General features: G+C 29.2%; 1 protein-coding gene across 1 annotated transcript in view; it reads right to left on the bottom strand.

Moving 5' to 3' along the window:
* The window catches only part of LOC148226633 (uncharacterized), a 618271-nt gene that overhangs the window by 224978 nt on the left and 369052 nt on the right, over nucleotides 1–24241 (bottom strand). The window contains exon 2 of the mRNA XM_088204621.1: nucleotides 3239–3313. Coding sequence (XP_088060747.1) covers nucleotides 3239–3313 — 75 coding nt within the window. The remainder of the gene's footprint in view (nucleotides 1–3238; nucleotides 3314–24241) is intronic.

The following is a 24241-nucleotide window of genomic DNA, read 5'->3' as shown; positions in this document are numbered from 1 at the left end:
GTGAACTAATATAGAAATTGCTGTATCAAAATGTTTGAACTGTCATATTTACAATAATAATTATTCAGTGTATTTGAAATGCCCATGGGTATTTCTAAGCCTTTAAAGTGTGAGGTTCACACAGTCTCATGTGTGCGGAATAAGAAATTCATCGCAACTTATTTATGTTTATGACAATAATTATATTACAAAGCAAATGTATAAAAATGCGTTGTAAATTTAAAGCAGAAAACAGTGACGTGACGTAATTGTATATCTAAAGTGAGTCATTCTCAAAAGATGCGTTATTATTGCGTTTGTTATATTATTATTACATTTTTATTTTTTTAACCTTCGGTTATAACCTGACATGCAAAACGTAATCAAGTGCCTAAGAAAGAAGCAAAGAGATAACGAAAAATCATCAACAGCACCAGCTGATTTATATAAATTTAATGTTTTTATATATTGTATTATCGGTAATTTGACAACTTAATTTAATACAGCAAAATAAATAAATAATACACTCAGTTTCGTATGCTTATTCCTATAAGAAAATCTAGAAAAAACAGTTTTAAATCAATCCCGTAAATTCAGTAAAATCATATCAGAATACATTTTCACCAGTAAATATATATTTTTACTAGTGAAAATATAAATTATCTGACATGTGCTATTCAAATTATATGATATCAACTTTTCTATATGTAGTAATATATATATTTACATACTTATCATTATTTGATGTATAAATGTTGCAGTGAATGTATATTTTTGGTAGTTATATTTTCACGAGTAAAGTCCAAATACATTATCACCTGTAGATATATATTTCTATTTGCAAAAATATAATTAGGCGCTAATGTGCTACGTTAATATGTATATAAAATTTGACAATTGTGAAACGTCCATTTGCTCTTTAAACCCAAACCTAAACTAATTATAGTTTATAAACTTTCATTAGTTCAAGCCCAAAATCTCTCAGAGGAAAATAAGCGGAAGAAAAAGTACTGACAGACATCGAATTACACATATTGCTCCATAGTTTGTCTGCATTTTTAAAAATATGATATCTATTCTTACCGATACTACTATGGACTTCTAATATAAGAGGGCTTATCAAAGTACATTCAAACCTAATTTTGGTCAATAGGAGAGCACAAAAACAATTATCCTTTCTCAGAAGGCAAAAATTCACGTCAAAAGCAATAAAATCGCATCGGCGCCGTCTCAATGGGAACGCTCGATACCGAGCGTTCCCATCTAGATGTGTTTTATTCGAATCTCACTTTTAATATTGTCATAAAAAAACTTAATATATACGCTTGATAATCGAGCGCTTTCACCGCAATGGCACGATATTATTGTTTTTGACATAGACTGAAAATGAATTATATGGCAACACTGAGCAGCAAAAAAAACACGAGTAATTATCACGTAAATATTATGATTAGATATTTTTAATGCCTAATTAAAATATTTTGCATAAAATATGGTAGAGAAATAATTATGAATTAATATGATTCATATAATTTTAAATCAATAAATCTTACTTTGTAGCCGGGGTCGGTTTTTAAATAATAGCGCAATTTTTAAATAAAAAATCAAGTTTGCTGCAGTGACTCGAGCCTACGGCATCTGTGTTACCAGTCTGAGACATTACGTATGTCGGATAGTATTGTCTTCTTCACATCAGGTACACACAGTTTGTGGACGCATTGTGGCTAACCAATATTATTTTTGAAACGCAAAATACTTTAAATTTTGCTAAAGATTACATGACAATAATATTTTTATTTATTATAAATTCCAAACTTGCAGATAAATGGCAATCCAAATAAAGGTTAAATAATGGAAATCCATCATTTGCTTCCTAGTATAATTACTCTATAACTGTAAAAGAGTAAATCAACCCTTTTCTAAAAAACATTTTTTTATTTTAGCGATAGAATAATTCAATCAATTTAACCAATAATATTACAAATATTTTTTGTAATAAAAAATAAAGGCTCACTTATTTTTCATATCTATTATAAAATTTGAATTAATAAAATACCCTTATTTTATGTTTAAAATTTTCATATTTATAGAGATTTTTAAAATCAACTTTTTAAACATATTTTTTTACGTAACTATATGATAATTGCACAGCAAATTAAACCTAACCTTTTTTACAAAAAAAATAAGTACTTACTTATTTTATATATTTATTATAATTTTTTTTTGTATGACTCAAAAAAATGTCCTATATGAATTAATTTTATTTATGTGAAAATACCATTAAAATTTAAAATCTTATTGTTAAAGTGGCGCTCTCAATTAAAAATTGTAGTATGTGACCATTAAAAATAGTAGCTATTTTTTTTGTAGGTATATGGTTATTTAAAAATGTTTTTTTTTTTGAGCCACCATATATCATTTGAAATTACATTTTACGTTAAGCGATGAATGAAAAAACCTGATATCTAACTAATTAAAAAAATCGTTATATAAAGGAATACCTTAAAATATTCTCAAAGCAGCCGATTTTCCACCAGACAAATTCAGGTTTAATTAAAAACGAAAAAGCCTCAAAGAAAAGCGCCGAAATAAATCGTTAACACACCTCCCTCCAAAGTTTATACTCTGATTGATAAATAATATATAATATTCCGTATATTTCAAACACACGAAAAGGATGTGTGAACTCGGAACGTGGCCGATGCCAAAATTCATAAGTACTTTCGTTTCGCTTCATTGGTTAGAAATTCTTCAGGATTAATTAAGATTTCATGCGTAGATAAATATGGCTAAGGCTTAATTTCTTGGCAGTGAAATTGGCCGAGATTCATAAATTATACATTTATCTGATCGGCCATATTGAATACGCCTTCCCATTGAAATTTGACCCGCAATAAAAATATACGAGGATTTTCCTCGCGGCTTTTTCATGAGAAATCACCATCTAAGCTATCATGGGAGGCTGATCGCGGCGATAATTCCTGGTAATATTTATATAGGTGTTTGCTATCGAGGGTTGGGTAGGTGGTGCAAGGAGCGGTGTTTTGCAAGCTTATGTTGTTGGTTTAAGATTACTGGCAGGCTTAGGGCGACCAGATGTCGAAAGGGTTATCTAAGACCGAGTGACTAACTCGTTTGACCACCTGCTACCTCGGGGAAATCCGGTCAGGGAAAAACTTAAGGAACAATTCGAATAATTCAAATGGAAATCCGGAACGATACGAACGAAAAGTCGGGTTATTGTTTGATATCGACAAACCTTTGTTTTGAGATCGATGTCCTTTCAAAGTTTCGGACGGTTTTCGGACGTCTTGGATTACAGTAGAATGCGAACCTACAAAAATATAAAATATTTTTATAATACAACATAGTAATATTATTAGATTATTAGATAATGTTTGTTGTGAAATTTAACCATTTATTACTAGTTACCTATCCCTCTCAATTGTAAAATCGATTGATTTTATCAAAAAGTATCCTAGCGATCGTTATATAATTGAAATAATAGATCGCCCTAACAAAAGATAAAAAAAGCTTATTTTAAATAAATGTTGTTGACTAAACAAATGAACAATTAATTAAATCAGTATGAAATTAAATTGTCTTTACTGTTTTTTTTTAAATATTGTAATAACATTAATGGAATAAAGTATTTAAAATATAGTTTGTATTTTATTTCACTGTATCACTTAAGCGAAAGTGAGAAAACTCTAGTGCAAGAATGTGCAGTAACATTAGAATAAATCCAGCTTACTCGATACACCATATGAATTTTCGAAGACGGCACTCAAGTCCATCTTCGTCTTATCCAATATCCATCCACAAGAACACACATTTCCCACGAATAATATAAAAACGTAAGCACTAATGAATTTTCTTATCTCTGCCCCAGGTCGTCCGGGTGTTTTTTAATATATATAAACCCGCATGGGGCTTTTGGACCGGGATTACGTCCGTGTAACGTCACTCTCCGGGTCTCATTAAACAGGGATTAAAAAAGGTGCTAATTCCGGGAATATTTCATATCCCCACATGTTCCACGTTCAACGCCGGAGTAATTGCTTCCGCTAAACAATGGGAGTAAAACCCGTGCTTTACGTACACGTACGGATTTCGAAACGGACGTACTGTACACACCATATTGGAAATTATTTTATTCAGACGCGGATTACGGGATTCGCAGGATGTAATTTATTAAAAACGTGTCGCTTTTTATACGCGCTTACGTGTGAGCTGATAATCTAATAATGAATAGACCAGCAGGGTGGCGCGCTTAAAAGTAGCCACAATGACCTAAATAAATTTAAGCAAATCCCTGGTTACATATGTATATCAAAATTTAACATTTCATATAAAAAGTCAGTATTTCTTTTTTTCATACGGCAATGGTGATAATGACAGAATTATACCTGTCGAAACGTACAAATATATATAATACATACTATATAATTAATACATATTATGCATTATATTGTCCGAAAACTGTAGTGTTTTTAAAATACAACTTTTTACAAAAAGAACATCACTAAAATAAGCTTTGTTTCTCTACCTACATATAATACATATAATAAATACAATCATCTAATTTCTTTTATAATTTTAATAAAATTTATTTCCTCGGTATTTTTCATGTGCAATTTGTATTATTATTGCCAAATATGTGTTAAAATAAATATTTCGGTTTTGTAATGTTACACATGTATGTAGTATGTAAGTATATGTATATATGTACCTAACGATGAAATGTAAAAATATTTCGATTGAGTAAAGTAATAATAATTACATAATATATTGATTTTATTTCAATACCTTATTTTTTTTTAAAATGATATTAGTCATTAAAGTATAATTAAATATATCACGTCATATTTAATCAAAAATTCAAATATAATAAAAATTAGACTCTTAACGGCCTACAAAAATTACCCGGAACCTGACCGGGTACCCGGTTCTTTTCCGACAAATACCCGTAGAACTGGGTAATGAATTTGGCTGGGTTTTTGGATGCCCTAGTTATAACCTAACATGCGTAAGCCCAATGCGTTACAACGGGCAAATCTGTACTAACTGAATAAGTCAATCAGACATAATGAATACCTACAAGTAAATATTAACGATCATACTGAAAGTCTGTGAATCGGTGACATCTGTAACATTAATTATATATGCTATACAATTTATAATCAATAGATGTCACTGCAGCTGGGGCTGATTTTTTTTTATAATAATAGCGCATTTTAATATATAAAAATTCGAGTGCTGCTGCAGAAGCTCGAACCCGCAATACTAGTCTTGAGACGTTACGGACTGCGCCATTAAAAGTGTTCATTGAAAAAGACCGTGAGAAAAAATATCACGCGTTAAAAGCGCCATAAACTAATGCCAATAGTTTTTACGACACAGCATTGGTTTATGCCGCTAAGCCTTTGTCCAACAAGTGCTATTGTGTATCCCAAGCCAGAGGAATTAGCTAATTGCACCACAAGAGCTTTTCGATAGTATATTGAGATTTGAAACATCAAGTTGCTAAGTTGCAAAATCGCAAACTAATTTAATATTAAATGATCAGGTAACATAAAAACGTTTTAATATAAAATCAGACGGGTAATAACAAATCTAATTACACCCCAAATCTTCGTAATTGGCCGTTGAAATAAAAATAAGACGATCCCGAAACATTCCCTAGAAAGTGTATAAACGCAAAAAAAACATTGACACTTCCTTACAGAACTCGCTTCTGACAACACATCTAAGCTCCGCGACTTGTTCATCAGAATTCACAGTTTTAAAAATATATGATTTATTTCTTGCATCATTTGGACCATTTCATTTTCAATTTATGCGGGGAAAAATGATTTTCTATACCTGATTTTTCGGTCAGAAAATATGTCAAATTTTATATACATGTGTATGAATACTGGCTTAAAATAATTATTTTTTTTGCCCGATGCGGCCCTGCATACAAGTTTCTGCGCCACGTACACCCGGCGCTGCCACCAGGGCAGGGCCGCTACGTTCCACACCGGAGCTATATGGGGCGTCGGTGGTTTTAAAGCGTCCGCGCAAAATCCAAAAGTGGCGTCCCAATTTGGGAATGGATTTCCATTAGGGGCGGGTAATTACGGGGCCGCACTCGGGCCAAATTAAATTCCGGATGTGCGCGATAGCAAAGTTTTAAAGTTTTACTTTCTCGTACACCTTGCGGCGCGGCGGCGGGCCGCCCAGATTAGATACGCCATCTCTTAATGTAACGCCCGGAATTAAGTTAAAATTACATTTATCATCTCGGCAACTTTGCACCGCGAAGGAGGAAGAAGGTTACCTTTTTGCCGAACCCCGGATAACTTAAAATATGTCTGATGGAACTTTCAACGCCTTAGGGACGGAATTGGTAGTGGGATAAATTGAATATAATATTTTTTTAGTAAATCTTTGACCAGCAGAAATATTTTCCAATCAGAAAAATTAATACGCAGTTCTTTATTTAAAAAGTATGATAATGAAAATATTATCAAGTAGAGACCTATTTGTATTGATACACACACAAGCATGATTTTATCTATATAGATGTAAATGAAAACTTTATATATGTATATACAATAGTTACACGCTGTTAAACTCAAATCTAAACAAAACGAAACTTAACCCAATAAAAGGTTTTTTTTTTTTTTTGGATGTTGTAGTATTTTTTGGAACGACATCACAATTCAATTTATTACATTTTTACTGGCAAAGTTATTAAAATTATATTTATACCTGTCAAAATATAAATTCACCGTAACATAAACATATATTTCATTTATGACGTTATTTTGTTTTTGATTAAAAAAATTGATGAGTTTTTTAATCAAAAACTAATATTTTTATCCAATGTTTAAAGAATATAACAAATATTGCTTTGGAATAATTAAATTTTATTTTCAGAATAGGCAAACCATATCAAAATATTCACATACTTGAAATTTTATAATATGAAGTCATCTACAATATAATACAATTCGTCTATCTGGTCTCCTACTTTAAATATCATAACATACAGGCTCCTTTTCAATAACACGTTTGACTTGGTATTCTTTTAAAATAAATATTTAAATATTGATTATGTTTATCTTTAACAGTGATGATTTATTTTTAGTGCATATGAGATTGAATTCTTTCAAGTATTGTTTTATTATTACAAACTTACTAACCGTAATCCGGTGTGTTAACCCTTTAATTTATTTATTTATACACAAGCGCACGTATATTGAGTCGTTTCTCGTCGACAATTTGGCGATATTTAGACACTAAGAAGTAATGAAATTACTAAGTGGTCGTATTTATATTAGTAGCGCAACGTATAAATACAACGCTAAACACAAAGAGGGGAAGTTTTCTTTTATTTTCCAGAAAATTTTATTACTTTCTGGCGTTTATGATAGGTAGTGCGTGACTGTGAATAATGAAAGGAATATAGACGTGCCTACTCGCGATAGTATAATATTAACACTTTCCGGTCAAATGTGCGTATTTTTTTGCGATGATAATTAATTAAGCCGTGTGTGTCACCTATGCTTTTTGACGTCGGAGTTTTTGGGAATCGCGCGCGAATGCAAGTGATGTGGAGTGAAAAAGTGTAAAAATGAAATATATTTTCCCAGAGCTTTTCGGGAATGAAAAACGCTTTTCCTCTTGTACCTGCCGCCAGCGACAGATGGCGCTAACGCTTCAAAAAGTTGGTAGGTGAAGCCTGAATACTTTATAATATTTAAAATGGATCCAGTCATTATTATATTTTTTCACGGTTCGCAGGAAAAAGGGGTAGAAAGGATTTTTTATAATTGCAATTTTAATATTCCGTTTAAAAAGGGGGATGTTTTGAATAAACGTTTGTATATGTATCTCGGAAATTTAAATTGATGTATGTGTGATTTCGTAAAGCAAGAATGTTGAGCATCAGGAGAGCTTTTCAAAAATTGAACAAGTATCCAAAACAGACATAAATTATTGGGGCATCAAAAATGTACCGGATTTTACTTATTTTGGCCCGTCGCCAGTGCTCGGATGAAAAGTTGAGATTTAAATCATTGTAAGGCCAACCGTCCTTGAAAACTTTCAACGGAGGCTTTATCTTATAAACCTTAATTACGAAAAAGGCCTTCATTACATATTCTGGCTTCGCAAACAACGCATTAAACTTTTGTGGACACAATGGCTTTGATCGGCAAAGAGAGTATAACTTTGCGTGGGCACACTTCGCGAAAATAATAATGCAAATATTAAAAATAAAAGCTCTTTGAGTGTATTCAGATTCCGGCCAATCGAAATTTATCTTGGAAAAATATATACTCCTTGTTTATTATTATGTTAAACCGTAAATAAAAAAAACACTTAACTTTTTACAGAAAAATATAAATAAGGATTAAACCACACACATTTGCATGCGAATAAAATATTATTTATAAATTAAACCATTTACCCGATTAGATTAGTTATTTTTTTATATACTTATAACAAACTTCGTACGCCATACAAAAAAATATTATTTTATATATTAGCAAACAACTTTTAAATTTTAAATAATATACACGTACAAAACTTGTTACTTTGAAAAATGTTCAGACAAGAACACTCAACCACCCTCAAACCATACCCCTGATAAGTGACTGTTCAACAACCACAAAAATAAAAAGCACACAGCAGGTGTGAGATCTCAAGACACCCACCCCTAATTTTTTTTCATTGTCTGGCTTTTTTTATTAATATTTTAGTTTTTTTATTATGAAATTTGACGTATTCAATAAAAAAAATACTAGATTAAGAACTACGGTAAGAATCAACATATTTAACCCTTTAGACGCCAGTGACGTGCCTGCACGCCAAAGCTGTCGGACCGTCAAACACCAGCGCGTGCAGGCACGCAAATGTTATTACGGACACATTTATTAATAAATTTGATTTTTTTTTCGTTAATTTAATACAGAGACATCTATTAAATGGAATGTGATCGTTAAAATGTGCAATTTTTGAACCATTCTTTTATTATTTACGATCGAGCATACAGACGTTGTTAGGGCTGCTACAATATTTTTTTTACAATATTAATTTTTTGTAAAAAAAACATTTGTTGAATTTGAATTTTGTTTTTGTTTATATTATAACATTATTGCCATATTTACTTTTTTTTAAATTTTTTTGACAAAGTTGAAATTTTTTAAATATATGAAGTAGCCGCTATTTTGATAAAAGGTTTTGATTAAAACAACGGAAATTATCGTGTCCCATACAAATATTAAAAACAACCAAAAACATATAATATAAACCACATACAATATAAATTACATATAATATTTGTGTGTGGCAGCCCTGACAGTGGTTTTTAAAACTTGTTATTTCTGTGCTTTTTTTTCACTTTTATGGTAAAATTAATAAAAAGGAAAGTAAACAGTGATTTTCCAGGTAAATAATGTTCCTCTTTCATAATAATTTAAAGGGTTGAAAATGGTGGCCTACAGAGCAAATTCATAGAAATTTGCTTGGCGTTGAACTGGTTAAAAAATATTAAAAATATTTAATTTTAAACACCTAGTAGGATATTTGTTTATTGTTTTATTAAAAAATTGGAAATATGTAAGCATAATTATAAATATTTTTAAGTAACATTTATGACTAACTTGTACAGTCAAATATGTACAAGAATTCTTTCTCGAGTCTTTCTCAAGAAATAGCATATATTTTTTATTTCTTATTTTTTGACAATTATGGAATCCAAAGACAGTATAAAAATTTAAGAATGTTTTACTTTTCTTGCATTTAAACTAAATGTATGGTAAATTAATTTAACAAGAGTCTGAAACGAATCAAGATAAGATAAATATCGAATCGATTTGTTTTGATGTGATATTTTAAAACGACCGGTAAAAATGATTTTCTAAATAAAAAAAGAAATTTGCTATTTTTTGGTTTAAAGTTTTCTTGATATGTAAAATTTTAAGAGAAATAAAATATATATTTTTTATTATACATATCTAAAAAAAAAATATTTTGTGAATAATCCTCGAAAACACACAATGTAAAATTTCTTGCACAATAAATTAAGGATGTAAATGTGGTTATTTAATTTTATTATTTTTAGGTATACAAATATATTGTTTATTAGAGCTTTGAATACATTTGCGAGAGGTAACAATATCGAGGCAGGTGCGGGGTCCCAAGACAACCCCATCCAAAAATCCTCCTTATCCTCTCATCCTCACAAATTTTCTCATCTCACCCCCTCGATGCGGCCCTTTTTTATTTTATTTTATTGCTGTGACAATGGCCGCTTTGTAGGTAGGCGTCCGCGGCCGGATGCGCGCTTTGTCTTCCACATTATTCCGGTTATATCCCATTATCATTATGTAAGACGAAAGAGATAGGGAACCCTTCTGCCGAGATATTAATGATAATTGAAGCGATGACGGAATTATTCTTGGGCAATTTTTCACGGTGCATTGTTTACGCCCGTCGCGCACTTTGTCTCTACTACACGCTAAACCGTCACCAGGTTCGCGAAAAAGAATAAATTGCCCATTGTGCGTGTTTTTCGGTGAAATAATTAGCAAGGATGATTTATGGACGAAGATGGAAGCACTTGACGAATGACGACGCACTTGGGATTGTAAGAATGTGTTTACAATTAATTGTTATTGTTATACAACGGTTGAATAAAAGAAATCCATAATTGCTCCATTGTATCATACTTTAGATAAGTTTTAATATTATCAATGTCATGTATGATATGGAAATGTGACAGAAATACCTTTGGCGTGAAGTTCTGATTTTAAAACAATATAATGTTGTTTATTTATAATATCAAAAATGAGATAATGAAGCGGTTAACGATAACGATAAATTTAGAAGGCATTAATATAACACCTAGATTTAAATAAATAATACATAGTCTTCCTTAATTAATCGATACTTTTACCAAACATGGATTGTTAAGGACTATTTTATCAAAGCAAAACTTAGTTTTGTAAATATATGATTATTATAAAACAAACATATGTTTTTGTTAAAATTATCTATGTTTATTTATTGTTAACGGAACACGTGTCTGTCCTAAAGATATACCATATTATTATTATTAGATAACCGATTTTCTCTTCTGAGAACTTTGCCATATCTCCGTGAGTTAAACGACCGACATGAATATTCCCAATAAAAACATTATAGTTAATTTTCTATTAATATATACATATAAGTTAGCTCTAAAATCAGTAAAAGCTGACAAATTTATATGAACATTTTTATTGCGACGTCCAAAGGAATATCCCGCGAATTCCCAAGGTGCTTCGGTGGAGTTCCTGACTTCGCTTAGCACCGACATTTGATAAACGCGTCCGTATTAAAATTCCTCATAAATCAAGCGCGGTGAACCGCATTCCTGTGCGAATTAAATCGAAAATCACATCAAAGTGCAACTTTCCATTGGGAAGACAAGCCCGCAAATTAGCGGAACTGACGCGTCACCATGGTGCCCAATTAACGACGATGATGCACCGAGTGCAGGGGAATGTAACCTTTTTGTAATCAAACGAAATTCTATATACATGAATACATATATAATGTGCCAAATTAAATTTTCGTAAAACGTGAGTAAAAATAAGCATTTTAATATTAACCATTAATGTGGTAATAATTTTAAACATTTTTTCATAGATTACTCTGTATAACTCAATAGTTTTTTAATATTTTTTGTAGCGTAAGTGAGTTCTCATGAGAGTAAAATATCTTGGCAATACGGTCGCGAAGCGACTGAGCCCCTTTAATGACTCGTGGCATGAGAACGGTTAAATAAAATAAAAACAGTTTGAAAATAATGTTTCATAAATCTATAATTGAAATTTTAGCAAAAGCAATTCAACAACATAAAAGTCACTATTGTAAAAAAATATTTTTTTAATAAATAAATATATCGAAAATATAACTATTTTTTTGCTAGAGCTGCAAATACCAGAACTTTTTTAGATGTGATAGTTTTTTGAGAATTTTGATACATTGAGTTCAATAGGTTCACAAAACTAATTCGCAAAACATACTTTTATACCTAATTTTTATTTAAGTAAATCTAGTGGTTTTCATTATTAGTACAATTACATAAATCAGCACGATAGACCAGTACTGTAATTCAGTGACTACTACCAGAAAAATCTGGGTTTGATAACCATATTTTTCAATTTCTATCGTGTCTTAGAGATAAGCAATAGTTATTTTTATACAAATATATTTTCAATGGACCATCACAGATAATTCAATATAGCAACACACACAATTTTTAATTTTGTGGATGAATAAATAATAAATAAATTTATTGTAAGCTGTAACTAATTTACGGACTTAATTTTTGTCTTATGTATTATTTATAAAATCCAGAAAATAGTTTTAAACTTTTTTTAAAATAGTTAAAATCAGATAGTTGTACTATTTGTTAACCAATAAAAATTATTGTATGTATGTACATACACGCATTAAAATATATGTTTAAAAAAGGTAAAATCAGTAAATATTTTTTTATAAAATAATACGTTTATATGTATAATTATATACAATTATTATATTGCATATATTTATTACATTTTAGGTAAAATTTACACATTATTAAAGAAGCTTACGCATATTTACTTGTTCATGAATATAGTAAGGCTACTTTAAAGTGCGCCATCTATTATCGAATAGTTTTAATTTTACATATTTAACACTAAAACACGCTTTTATATAATATATAATTATGTATATATGTCATTATATTATTTTTTTAAATAAAATAATATGGAATTTAAACATTCTAACTATATTTTAGCATATTTTACTAAATAAGACTCGCTAAGATTAATGCCAAGAAGCTACAATTTTTTATTTAATTATTTAATAACTGAATAATATTGAACTAGCTTAATACAATTAAATTTGGTTTAAGCTTATTATGGTTACACTGCGTTTAATCTAAATATAATACTTTAACATCAGTAAGCATTAAATACTATAACAATAAATTAAAGCAGCACATTGAACATATTATTGTTTTTTTGGTAATGTATGTATAATATGTCACTTTCCATGTAATATATAATATTTTTTATTTCTGTTTTCACAACATATCTAATTATGTAATATATAAAATCTAACATAGGTTTTTTTTATTGAATTCCTATTTTATAAATATATATTAGAAGCTTGTTTTTAAATGGATACTTTCAAAAACATTATTTTTTTAATAACTTATTATCTATAAATATAATTAATAAAGATCTATACATATTGTATTTAATTATTAACTGAGGTTAGGTACTTAATATTATATAATTAAACAGTTGTAAAAACAATTTGTGAATTAAGAAGAATGTATTATTTTTTAAGCGTCTCTCACAATCAACAAAGAGCACAAGTAGAATAAACAAAAGCTCAAGGGCCATAAAATAATAAATTCCATCCTGAAGCACATCTGCAAGGATTTAACGGTTTTCGAGTAAGTAAGCTTGCACATTTTTTTTCGGCGAAGAAAGCAACAATACATGAGATATTTGAATGGCCTCATGCGAAACTTCGGCTCCCCTTTCCTAAAATGGCTCTCAAAGGTGAATACCTCCAGATATCGGACACTGTCGCATGATTTATATACGGAAGTTGTGGTGCCGAATGCAAATGTGGCCACTGATGTCGCCGGCGTCCGAATGCTTTGCCAAAATTTTTGGAAAGGTAGAAAGAAAAAGTTTTCATGTTTATATTTCGTTAGATGTGCGCGGTAAATAAATATGAAATGTATAGAGAACCGTGTGAGAATTTGTCATATTTACAAAGTGATAAATGTGCAAAGCTCGGTTCTCTCTCAAAGATATTATAGTTAAAAATCGTTTATACCGATCATCGCAGTACTCGTGAGCCAAAATTGCTCAGCACAATGATGCAATTAAATAAACGAGGAATAAATTGAATGAATATTTTTAATAATTCATATTTAATACTTATTAGATTTTACATTCAATATTTTTTCAAGTTGGCCTGTCAGTAGTCGTTTTTTTAATATTTCGATTTTATTAAAATTCATAGTATTTCATTAAATTATTCGTCCCTGCTGGCTGATTTAATAACATACAACAATATTCGATTTGTTAATTATATGTACATTATTAATTAATTATAATGCGAAATACATATATATTAATTTATACTATTTTTATAATATACTCTCTGTTTATTTGTCAAGCGGTACGATACTAGTTTTACATAATTATTTAAAAATCCACATTTCCGTCATAAATAACACACGCGTACGACCGCCTTTGAATAACTGCGAAATATATAAATTCATAGCCGGTTTGTCCGCAACTTTTTTGATGTAAACTTGCTTAGGTGGAACGTGTCCATAGAAAACTCTTGAATATTGAAAAGTTTTGATTCTGCCCGGGGAGCGAATACAAAAGGAGAAAATTCTAAAGTTTCGGACAAAAAGTAAAGGAACCACGGACCACGGACTCTGGTCACTGTGCGAATGTTGAGTTATTGTTGTTCGGCGCTAGAGAGAATACGTGGATGGGATAATATAAAGCTGTATGCATATTTTACACAATGATAATAATAATAATCAAGCTTTTATGTAAAATGTCAGCAAAAAAAAAATAGATAAATAGAACAAATCAAATCATCAATTATTTTGCACTTTTTTACCACAATGATATTTCTATTTACTATTTATTTTTTAAACGCATCTATCCTTTTAAAACACATACTTTACTTTTCTTTAAGTTCAAATCCCAAATTTAACCTTTACTTATAACTGAGATAGGTAAATATAATTCGTTTATTTTTGCATATTTTCAATTTAAATATTGACATAATTTTATTTATAACGTACTGAATATTTGATTGATTAAACAGTTAATTATTATTATTAAAGGCATCCTTTGTCTAAAATGGGCGTTTTCCATACAACCTTGCGCACCTGTCCCACCCACCTGTTTTGCGATTGGACAACAGGTGAAATCCTTACGAACCAGGCGAGAAAGTGAGAGACGGAGATATCACGAAGCGCTTCTATCTTTCTCACCTGCCCTTATCTCATTGGTCGGCAGGTGTATCTACCAGGTAAAAACACCTGTGGCGATTCAAAGCTCTCATTGGTCTGAGCTTACCTGTGCCGTATCATTGGCACGATTCACCTGCACAATCAAAATAACAAACCGCCAACGCCCGTATACCTGACGAATGAGAATCCCTCGTTCGCCACAGGTATGTCGAAACCTGTCAGTTTTGGGACGAAGGACACAAAAAATGGTTTCCGTTGAAATCTGCCAAGGACCACAAAAGTTCTTTGAAATACTATTAACGCTAGGACACGTGCAAGCCACCATTATGAAGTAGTACAATGATGCTTATTTTACAAAAGATAATATATGGCCTGGAAAATATCCGTGAGTCTGTTAAAATGTCGTTTGTTAAAAGTGCTATTTGATTTTTGATTGTTTTGCGAGAGCTCAAAGGAGGTCCTAAATTGGTTGTGAACTCAACACACTGCTGTGAGAAAAAATATATACCTTTCTTGCATATTGCATAGAAAAAAACCGGATAAGTCAAAACACGTGTTCATAGAGACATATTCAAGTGTTTTTATACCTTTAAGTAAATCTATAAACTGCTTTGAATAAAATATACTGATTCATTATAAATAATTTAAGATATGATATAAATATAAAAAAAATTGACCTTGCCTTTTAATTTAATTTATTAAACATTTTTATAATATAATAAGAAGCTCATATCGCTCGTTCAAATAGTGATGAAAAATAAGATATTAATATAACTGTTATTTGATTAAAGACTTAATATTGGTTAGTATAATATATAAAGAAGCAGAATCACAAATATTTCTTACATTTAATTTACCTCAGTTATTTTAATTTATCTGTTAAACTTTAACAAGCTTTGCAATTAATAGCTAAATTAAATGCAAGAAATTCCCATATTTATTACTTCAAAAAAAATGATTTTTTATGAAAAAAACAATGTAGGTAATTTTCAACATTTTCAATATTGCTTTCAGTGAAAATAATTTTTTGGTAGCTTACTATTAATATTTAAGAAATGAAATATTTTTTTATATTTATTAAAACAATAATTTTTACCTAAGAGTTTACAGAAGTCAAATTACTCATAAGGCCATTGATATTATAATGTAAATAAGTAATAAAAATGACATTTCAAAATGTGCTTATTTCTTAAAGAAGAAGATGAATAGAAGGATTTTAAAATAATTTGGTTATTATTATTTTATTCACATATTTAGTTTAAGGGTTAAATAATGCGTTACATTAAATACACAATATAACGTGTGGTATTTATTCTTTGAAGTTAAAATGATGATACATTCAAATATCTGCACATGGTTTTCAATGTATTAACACATTAAATACCGCGACCTATTTTCGATAATTTTTTAATGATTTTCTATTTGTAATGGTAAAATCATTCAAAGTCACACTATTGATCGACAGCTATAGCAATAAAATAAATTTGTGTTTTCGAAAATGTTTGGCAGCGACTGACCTATTTTAAACAGGTTAAAACTATTAAAGAATCATTATTAGCGGTAAAACTTCAGAAGACCTTTCAGATAAATTAGGTATTGATGAATGTGCGTAGGAAGGCCGATAAATGGTGACGGGATGTAAGTAAGTAAGTAATAAAGGGGCTTGAAATGTGTTTATTTCTAGAGTCACTAAGGTTATGAAGAGGACTTTATCATTTTTTCAAACTATTTTAGTAACATGATTTTATTAACATTTTTAGCTAAATGTTTAAATAATGTGTTGCAGTAAATATAAAATTTAACTTGTGTGTTTTCTTTGTTGATAGTTGAAATAAAATGCACAAATTTTTGCACACGGTATTTAATGTGTTAAAGATAATTATATTTTTAGAAATATATAATACATAATTTTTTTTAAGAATGTTCACTTAATAGTAATATGTTTTCATAATGATTTTTTTATTGATATTTTTAGTTTGCTTGTTAACACATCATAAATATACTAAATTTATTTTTAAAAATGGCGTTCAAATACTGTAATACACTATTGAAATAAAATATTTTTTTTTACTTTTAATTGAAAAATAGAAAATTTACTGGAATGAAATAAAGTTTTTCTTTTACCTTTAATTGAAAATATATATTATTAAATTAAAATATGAATGGTTATACTATTCATATCACATTTAAATATATCACATAAATAGCTACACTAATTGTATATACATATGTCATGAAGATGCTGTGTGTTGAAAACATAAATATAGATAGATCATTGAAATATAAAAAAACTAAAAATGTTATCCAACCTTTCATTAAAAAAATATAATTAAAGATACAAATGCATTGAGATTTGTGACATTATACTTTAAAAACTTAACATACAAATAGTTTCACTAACTGTAACATAAATATAAATATTTTTTATTTAACCTTTCATTAGAAAGTTTAACTTATTAAAAATAATAATTAACAAGAATAACCTTAATTAAATTTTCATAAAAATGTGAGTTGTAAGACTTTGCAAATAAACATTGATCAGTGGCTTTTAATGTATATTTTTCTCTTAGAAATGAGTTAATTTGGCCTAATAATATAAATTATAATTATTACCAAATTAAATAACTTTATTTTATATTTAAAAAAGTACATTTTTTTCTTTGGTATAGGTACCTAATAGGCTGAAAAGGCATTTTCATCGTCAAACACGAAGGGGAAAAATCGCTAAAGTTGTAGCGAAATGACGGACGGACTGACATGACAGGGCCGGCAACAAAAATATTTTTTGCCTCGGCGCCCACCAATTGTTATTCTTGGCGATTTACGTCCCCATTGTAGGACGGTGGGGTTTTTTTATTTTTTCGGTGGTAGAAAATACAAAACACACGCCAGACAACAAAAGTCACCTTTTATGTGTTGTTATTACCATGTTAAGATATACGTGCATATGTAAAATGAATATGAAAAAAATAAAACGGAAGAATGGTCTTGGAGAGCGAGAGAGGTCTCCCCCGGTTAGCGGCCGACAGCTTCCTCTCGAGATGAAAATGGAATTGAATTTTGTTTTCCTTGTATCGAAATGTTTTTCCAATAAATGTAACTCGGAACAGTTTGGTAACCTTTCCACTATACCCTTAAGGATTCTGACCAATACGACGGGGCGATAACAATTTTTTCCGTCCGCAGCGCGTATGCAAACAATTCTTGCGGACGCTCTCTATGTCATCCTCACAAGTATAGCTACAAGCACAGATATCCAATATTATTTTTTACACATCGAAAAAAAAACAGTTAATATGAAAAAAGTACTCTAATACATAGATACTAGCCGCAATCATTGTGTTTTTTTTATATTCATATATATTCATAATAACCGCAATAAATACACAAAGATGCTTATAAAAATAAATACGTGATACATATAACGCATTATAATGAACATATAAAATAAAAATAAAAACACTACAACTATACAAAAATTGCAAGAAGCTCGCTCTTTTTGCTACTAAGATAAAATTAATTAATAGAGTTTTAGTTGTATAATTTTTATTTCAATAAATATTTTTGCTTTGGTATATTACTTATTAATAATTTTAAATTATATTTATAAGATTAATTTTAATATATAATTATCATTTATTAAATTCAAAGCTAATTTTATTACATCATACTTATGAAGATTTAAGTAAAAACATTTTATATTTTTGCAAAGATTATTACAATAAAACACTTATTTACAAGTTTTAATATAATTTTGTAATCGTACTGAAGTAATTTTTATACCAAAATTTTCAGATCATATATTTTATACAGCGTTAAATAATAGTATACATCAATATCTACAATCGATACAAATGCAGTAAAAAGAGTATTATGTCAAAGCAAAAATATTAAGAGCGATTATTTTGCTGTTAAAAATTCTGTTGCAGTGTTATTATTATGAGTGTGAATTAAAATATATATCTTAATTCAAATCTAATTTTAATAATTATTGTAGGTTGATAATTAAAGGTGACTCATAGTGTAAATGTGTATAGCACAATATCTAATAGTAATAAAGCTCCAATAGAATAAAGCTCTAAAACTCGACGCTGATTTCAATCTGGAAACCATTCAATGTTTTGCAAGTTATGATTTTATGCATATTTCGATGATGAAGTCTCCTTCGCGGAAACTTTATTGAGGATGCACCTTTTCGCTCACAACCATAAACTTTTTATGGCCACTCCGTTGCTTTTTTGTTCAAACTAAAAATAAACACCTTATGTATCCTATACCTACCTGAAGCAACAAATGCGTTTTACGATTAGTAGGTTCCCAGCATCCGTTAGTAATATATGAATATATGCTCTACTACTATTTCAAGATTACGTTGTAAATATTAATTAAATGTAATTTATTTCACAGCAAATTATTTAGTCATTATTTTTTTATTGTATTATATTCGTATTTTTTTACTTTCATATTGCACAGTTAAATAGAGCAATAGCTTGGATATTTAACTAGTTTAATATGTAAATAAATCTAATTTTATATTATTTTGTGCAAGTAGAGCATGCATAATTTAAATTTGTGTGTCTCAGTCTACCTGCGATAGGTAGAAATCATCAACAGGAAAGCGTGTATTTCTTCAATTATACACGCCTGTCTGTTCGGCCATGTTTCTACGGACCCACCTCAAAGGTTTTTTGTAGTCGGCGAGAGCAGAGCTATTATTTTTTACCTACAAAGTTATTTAGAGACCTGGGGATGAACTGCCGGCTGGAGAGTGGGTGTGAAGGAGACACAAGGAACGCCTGGTCCTTTGTGTTTATTTGTGACATCCCGTGATGGATGAAGGAGACGAAGATACGGACGATTCTATACCTGGTATGCGAGCACAAAAAAAGTAACGTTCCAAGGTGAACCGAGTCACCTTGGAACGTTAACAAAATGGAGATAAACGCACGTATTTTACAAATGGACGTGGATCTCTTTTGTGATCAATGACAATATACTATATTGAAAAATGTATACATTTATATATAAATAGTATTGGTAATTCTGAGAATGAATGTTATTATATTAGGGAAAAATATCAAAGATGCCGACTACAAACCCTTCAAGTTCAAAAACAAAGTAACTTGATCCTTTCCATAAACACATAATAAAGAACGACCTCTAATAAAATAAATATTTTAAATTATGGTAATATATATATTAATTTAAATAAAATATAGAATAAATTAATAAATAAATATATAATCTAATGTTTTTTGTCATATAAAATAATCGTAAGGATACCCACAACGTAGAAAGATTTACCAGTAGCGCTACTAACGCAATCTATGGTCGCGTAGGAAAATATTTTGCGCGATAACGAAAATTGAGGTCCATATAAGGTCAGAACGGATTGAATCTTTGATTAAATTATAAAAAAATCATATTGCGATGAGTAAGCTTTTATTTATTACGGTAGTTAGGATTAAAAATTGATTTAAATGTATTTAAATTAGCGATAATATAAGTATACTTTCTAATCTATATTCATAAGTCTAATTAAAATATTTGTTAATTTTATTCATAACATTTGATGTGAGAACTTATTTAGATAATGACAATATGCATTATATTTATTATAAATAAAATATAAATAATTGCCAGATTGAGTTTCATTAAAAAATTGTATTGTATGTTATATATAACTGGATATTTATAGATTTTACCTGGTTTAGTAATTATTTAAAAAAGGAAATGTATATTCTAATTACTTATTATAGAATTTTTAATATTTAGAATATATTTAAAAATATAAAATACAAGTATAATATCTGCAGTAGCGGCGAAAGTACTCAAGAATATGAATTGCTAATTTTAATAACAAATAAATTACAATATAAAAGTAGTTACAGGACAGTTTACTTAAACTAAATGTACATATGAGAATAATTTAAAAAATTATATTAGATAGTAATATTAAAAAATTTAAATAATAATATACAGTTCATAGTAGGTATGTTTAGTTATATTATATAATCAAAACTATACTTATACCACCAAAAATAATATATATGTATATAAAAATAAACATAAAATAATAAATTAATTTTAAAAATTGTGCAATGAAGGAGAATGAACAATATTTTAAAAGTTTAAAGGCAATATGAGCAGTATTAAATAAAGATGATATTTTAATTTTAAAAGTATGGTTAGATATTACTGAAATATTAAGATGTTTATGTAAGTTGAAAAATATGTAATATATAAGTATAAAAACGCGAAAACATTATATACACAAAAGCAGATCATATAAAATGACTGCAAGTTTGAATCGATTATTTTACTTAGAATTATTAGGGAGTTCCAATTTTTTATACATAAAGCCAAATTGTACCGTCCTTTTATTATCGTTTCTTAATCCATAATTATGCAAACATCTCTCGTTTTAGTTTTTTATCGTTTGGGCAAATTTTATAGTTTAATAAGGTAATTCCTTCATTAAATACTTATGACGAAAATATATTTACATTTTATGGTAATTAAACATTTATAAGGATTATGATACTATTTTTAAAACTTGTAAAATAATTTATAATTATATAATTTTAAAAATATTTTTGTAAGAAATATTCCTGAATAATCAGTTTCCGGAATATTCCGTGTTAAGAAATTTTTTGTCCGGAATAGTCACCGAACCAAAATATATCAACTGGTGAAAATAAATTACGATATGATTTCACTGAAATGCCAGTGAAAATATATTTTCGCTGGTAAGAAACATTCACTGTAAGATATATTATATGATAAACTGATGCAATAAAACACATATAAAATACAATCATAATAATAAATAAATAAATATATTTTTATATATATTTGCATACTTTAATGCAAAAGATAATTTTTTTATGTGAGTAAATACAGCTAACAAAGTGCATTCAAAAACGTTTTAGTTATTTTGTAATAATTTACAATTTATGTAACAATGAGTAAATAGTGTTTTCAAAAACTACAAAATGCTTACGTATGTAATATTTATTTATTTAGATTTGGTTGCATTTTTATTTATTTGCGTTGAATTAAAAATAATTCTAATTGGATTGATTATATCTGGCCACTTAGATTAGTTTAAAAATCCTGTAAGAAACATAATGGAATTTCAAAATATTTTCAGGATGGTACAAAAATTTGCGACCATAACAGAAAGCATTCCAAAACAAGAGTGATTCACCCGACAGTGTCAAAAACAGCAAGCGCTGCCAAGAAGAGATCAATGAATATTTCACGTGTGAGATCACGGGGGAATTTCTTATATGGCGTCATAGATTCCACAAAGGTGAGTGACTAACGTTCAAAGAAAAATTCTCATTAGAACTTTTCAGCTGGGAAAATCAATCTTTTTCGACTCCACTAAGATTTATTTTTAGAGAAGACTTTTGCTTAATATCTATACTACGCAAATTTTTTGTTATTCTCATACGGTCTTTGGATATTTATTTATGCCCCCAGGAGCGTCGGTGGGTAAAAAGGCGTCGGTTTATCGCAGAGACTGAGGACACGTGTAACAGGAGCATAAATTACGCTTCCCCATGAGAAATTAAGACTTGCTCACTACACACGTTCGCCACGATTCGCACGTTTTTCTGCAAATGCGGAATGTGTTAGGATGTATGCGTCATAAGCTTAAACTTATATTTGCATTAATAAAATTACAAAGGTATTTCATATGTATGAAGATATTTTTTTACAGATGGAGAGGGAGATATGCTTATTATTTAACAGTAATACTAGTCATTCCCAAGAATGATCTCATTGCTTAATATATTATTCGAGGTTTTACGTGATAATAAGAAAAATGTGTTTATATGGTACTTAACCTTTTATATTAAGAACAATTTTATTTAGTATAAAATAAATTTGCGTAGCACTTTGTACTTAATTTCCTATATATAATAAGGTAAGCAAGAGCCGTGGTTGAACACAAGCAAGCAAACACAACTCGTCGCTGCATTTCCATTTTTCCGCGAAAGCCTCTGCGCTTTTCCAGGTTGGAGTTAGGAGTTTGTTAGTCTGAGAGTTGGCTGCAACGAGATTGCATTGTGAATTCCGAATGCAAAATCCCTCCCCGTCGCAACTCTTATAATTAGTTTTGCACCGGAGTGACGTTCACGCCCACAACTGCCACAAGGTGGGCTTTTGGCAGAGCTGGACTGGAATTTGCAGAGATTTATACGCGTTTTAGCGCGGACTTATAGTACGTCTGATTACGGTGCCAAATGGCCGATTGAACGCTTGAGACGCACCTGGACAATCAATTATGAAATTGTAAAATAATAATGTGATAGGTATTTATTGAAGACAGGTGGAGGTATTAGGAATGCGGGGGTGGACCATTCTTGACAAAAATGTCATTTACACACTTAGATCGTTTGTGAAATGGAAATGTAGGTTAAATGAGAGACGTTTGACGCACTTTCACAATTATGAATTGAACTAATTTCTGTTTGTAAAACTCAAACTAATCTTTTTAAGAAAATAATAAACATATTGTCTGATTAAAATATAATTAAAGTATGAGGGTTTTTCAAACCAATATAAAAATATATATGTATAAAAATCCAAAAAATCCAAAAAAAAAAAATGATTCGTTGAATAAATTGTGTGTTTTTTTTATCGCATAGAAAATATTTTAAGTATATTAATATAAAAAATAAAAATAAACATAGGGTTGTCTAATTTTTTTAAGTTATTTTAGCCATCGCGTTTCAAAACACATTAAATATACATTTTTTTACACATCTGTATAGCCTTTATGCTACATATAATAAATAATATATGTATGTAATTTTAAAGTTATATAACTCCGTGAACTGTTTTATTATATTTTAATTAATATAGACGCCAAAGCAAAAACATATTAATTGACATTTATGTCAAAAATACATCACTAAATAATGTTGTCTTATAACAAAATTAACATGTTTTTTCCATATTTTAACTGTTCAGATTTGCCTTAAATCTTTCCCAAACCAATTAGGAGACTATATCACCATACATTTTATGTACTAATTAATTTAATTAAAAATAAATATAATAATTAATATGTTTTGCAGATATTACTGGATACATGTTTTCATATTAAGCACAAAATATCACACGGAACAATTCGTAAACTACAACAAGTGTGATAACCTCACAAAATAAATATTCCAAGGTGAAAACGTTGTTATATTTCGA

Source organism: Plectrocnemia conspersa, unplaced genomic scaffold, assembly GCF_051122295.1.
Source record: "Plectrocnemia conspersa isolate PC_06_02 unplaced genomic scaffold, ASM5112229v1 ptg000014l, whole genome shotgun sequence".
Classification (NCBI taxonomy): domain Eukaryota; kingdom Metazoa; phylum Arthropoda; class Insecta; order Trichoptera; family Polycentropodidae; genus Plectrocnemia; species Plectrocnemia conspersa.
Note: the sequence above shows the minus strand (reverse complement) of the source record. Positions and strands in the feature narration are given on the sequence as shown.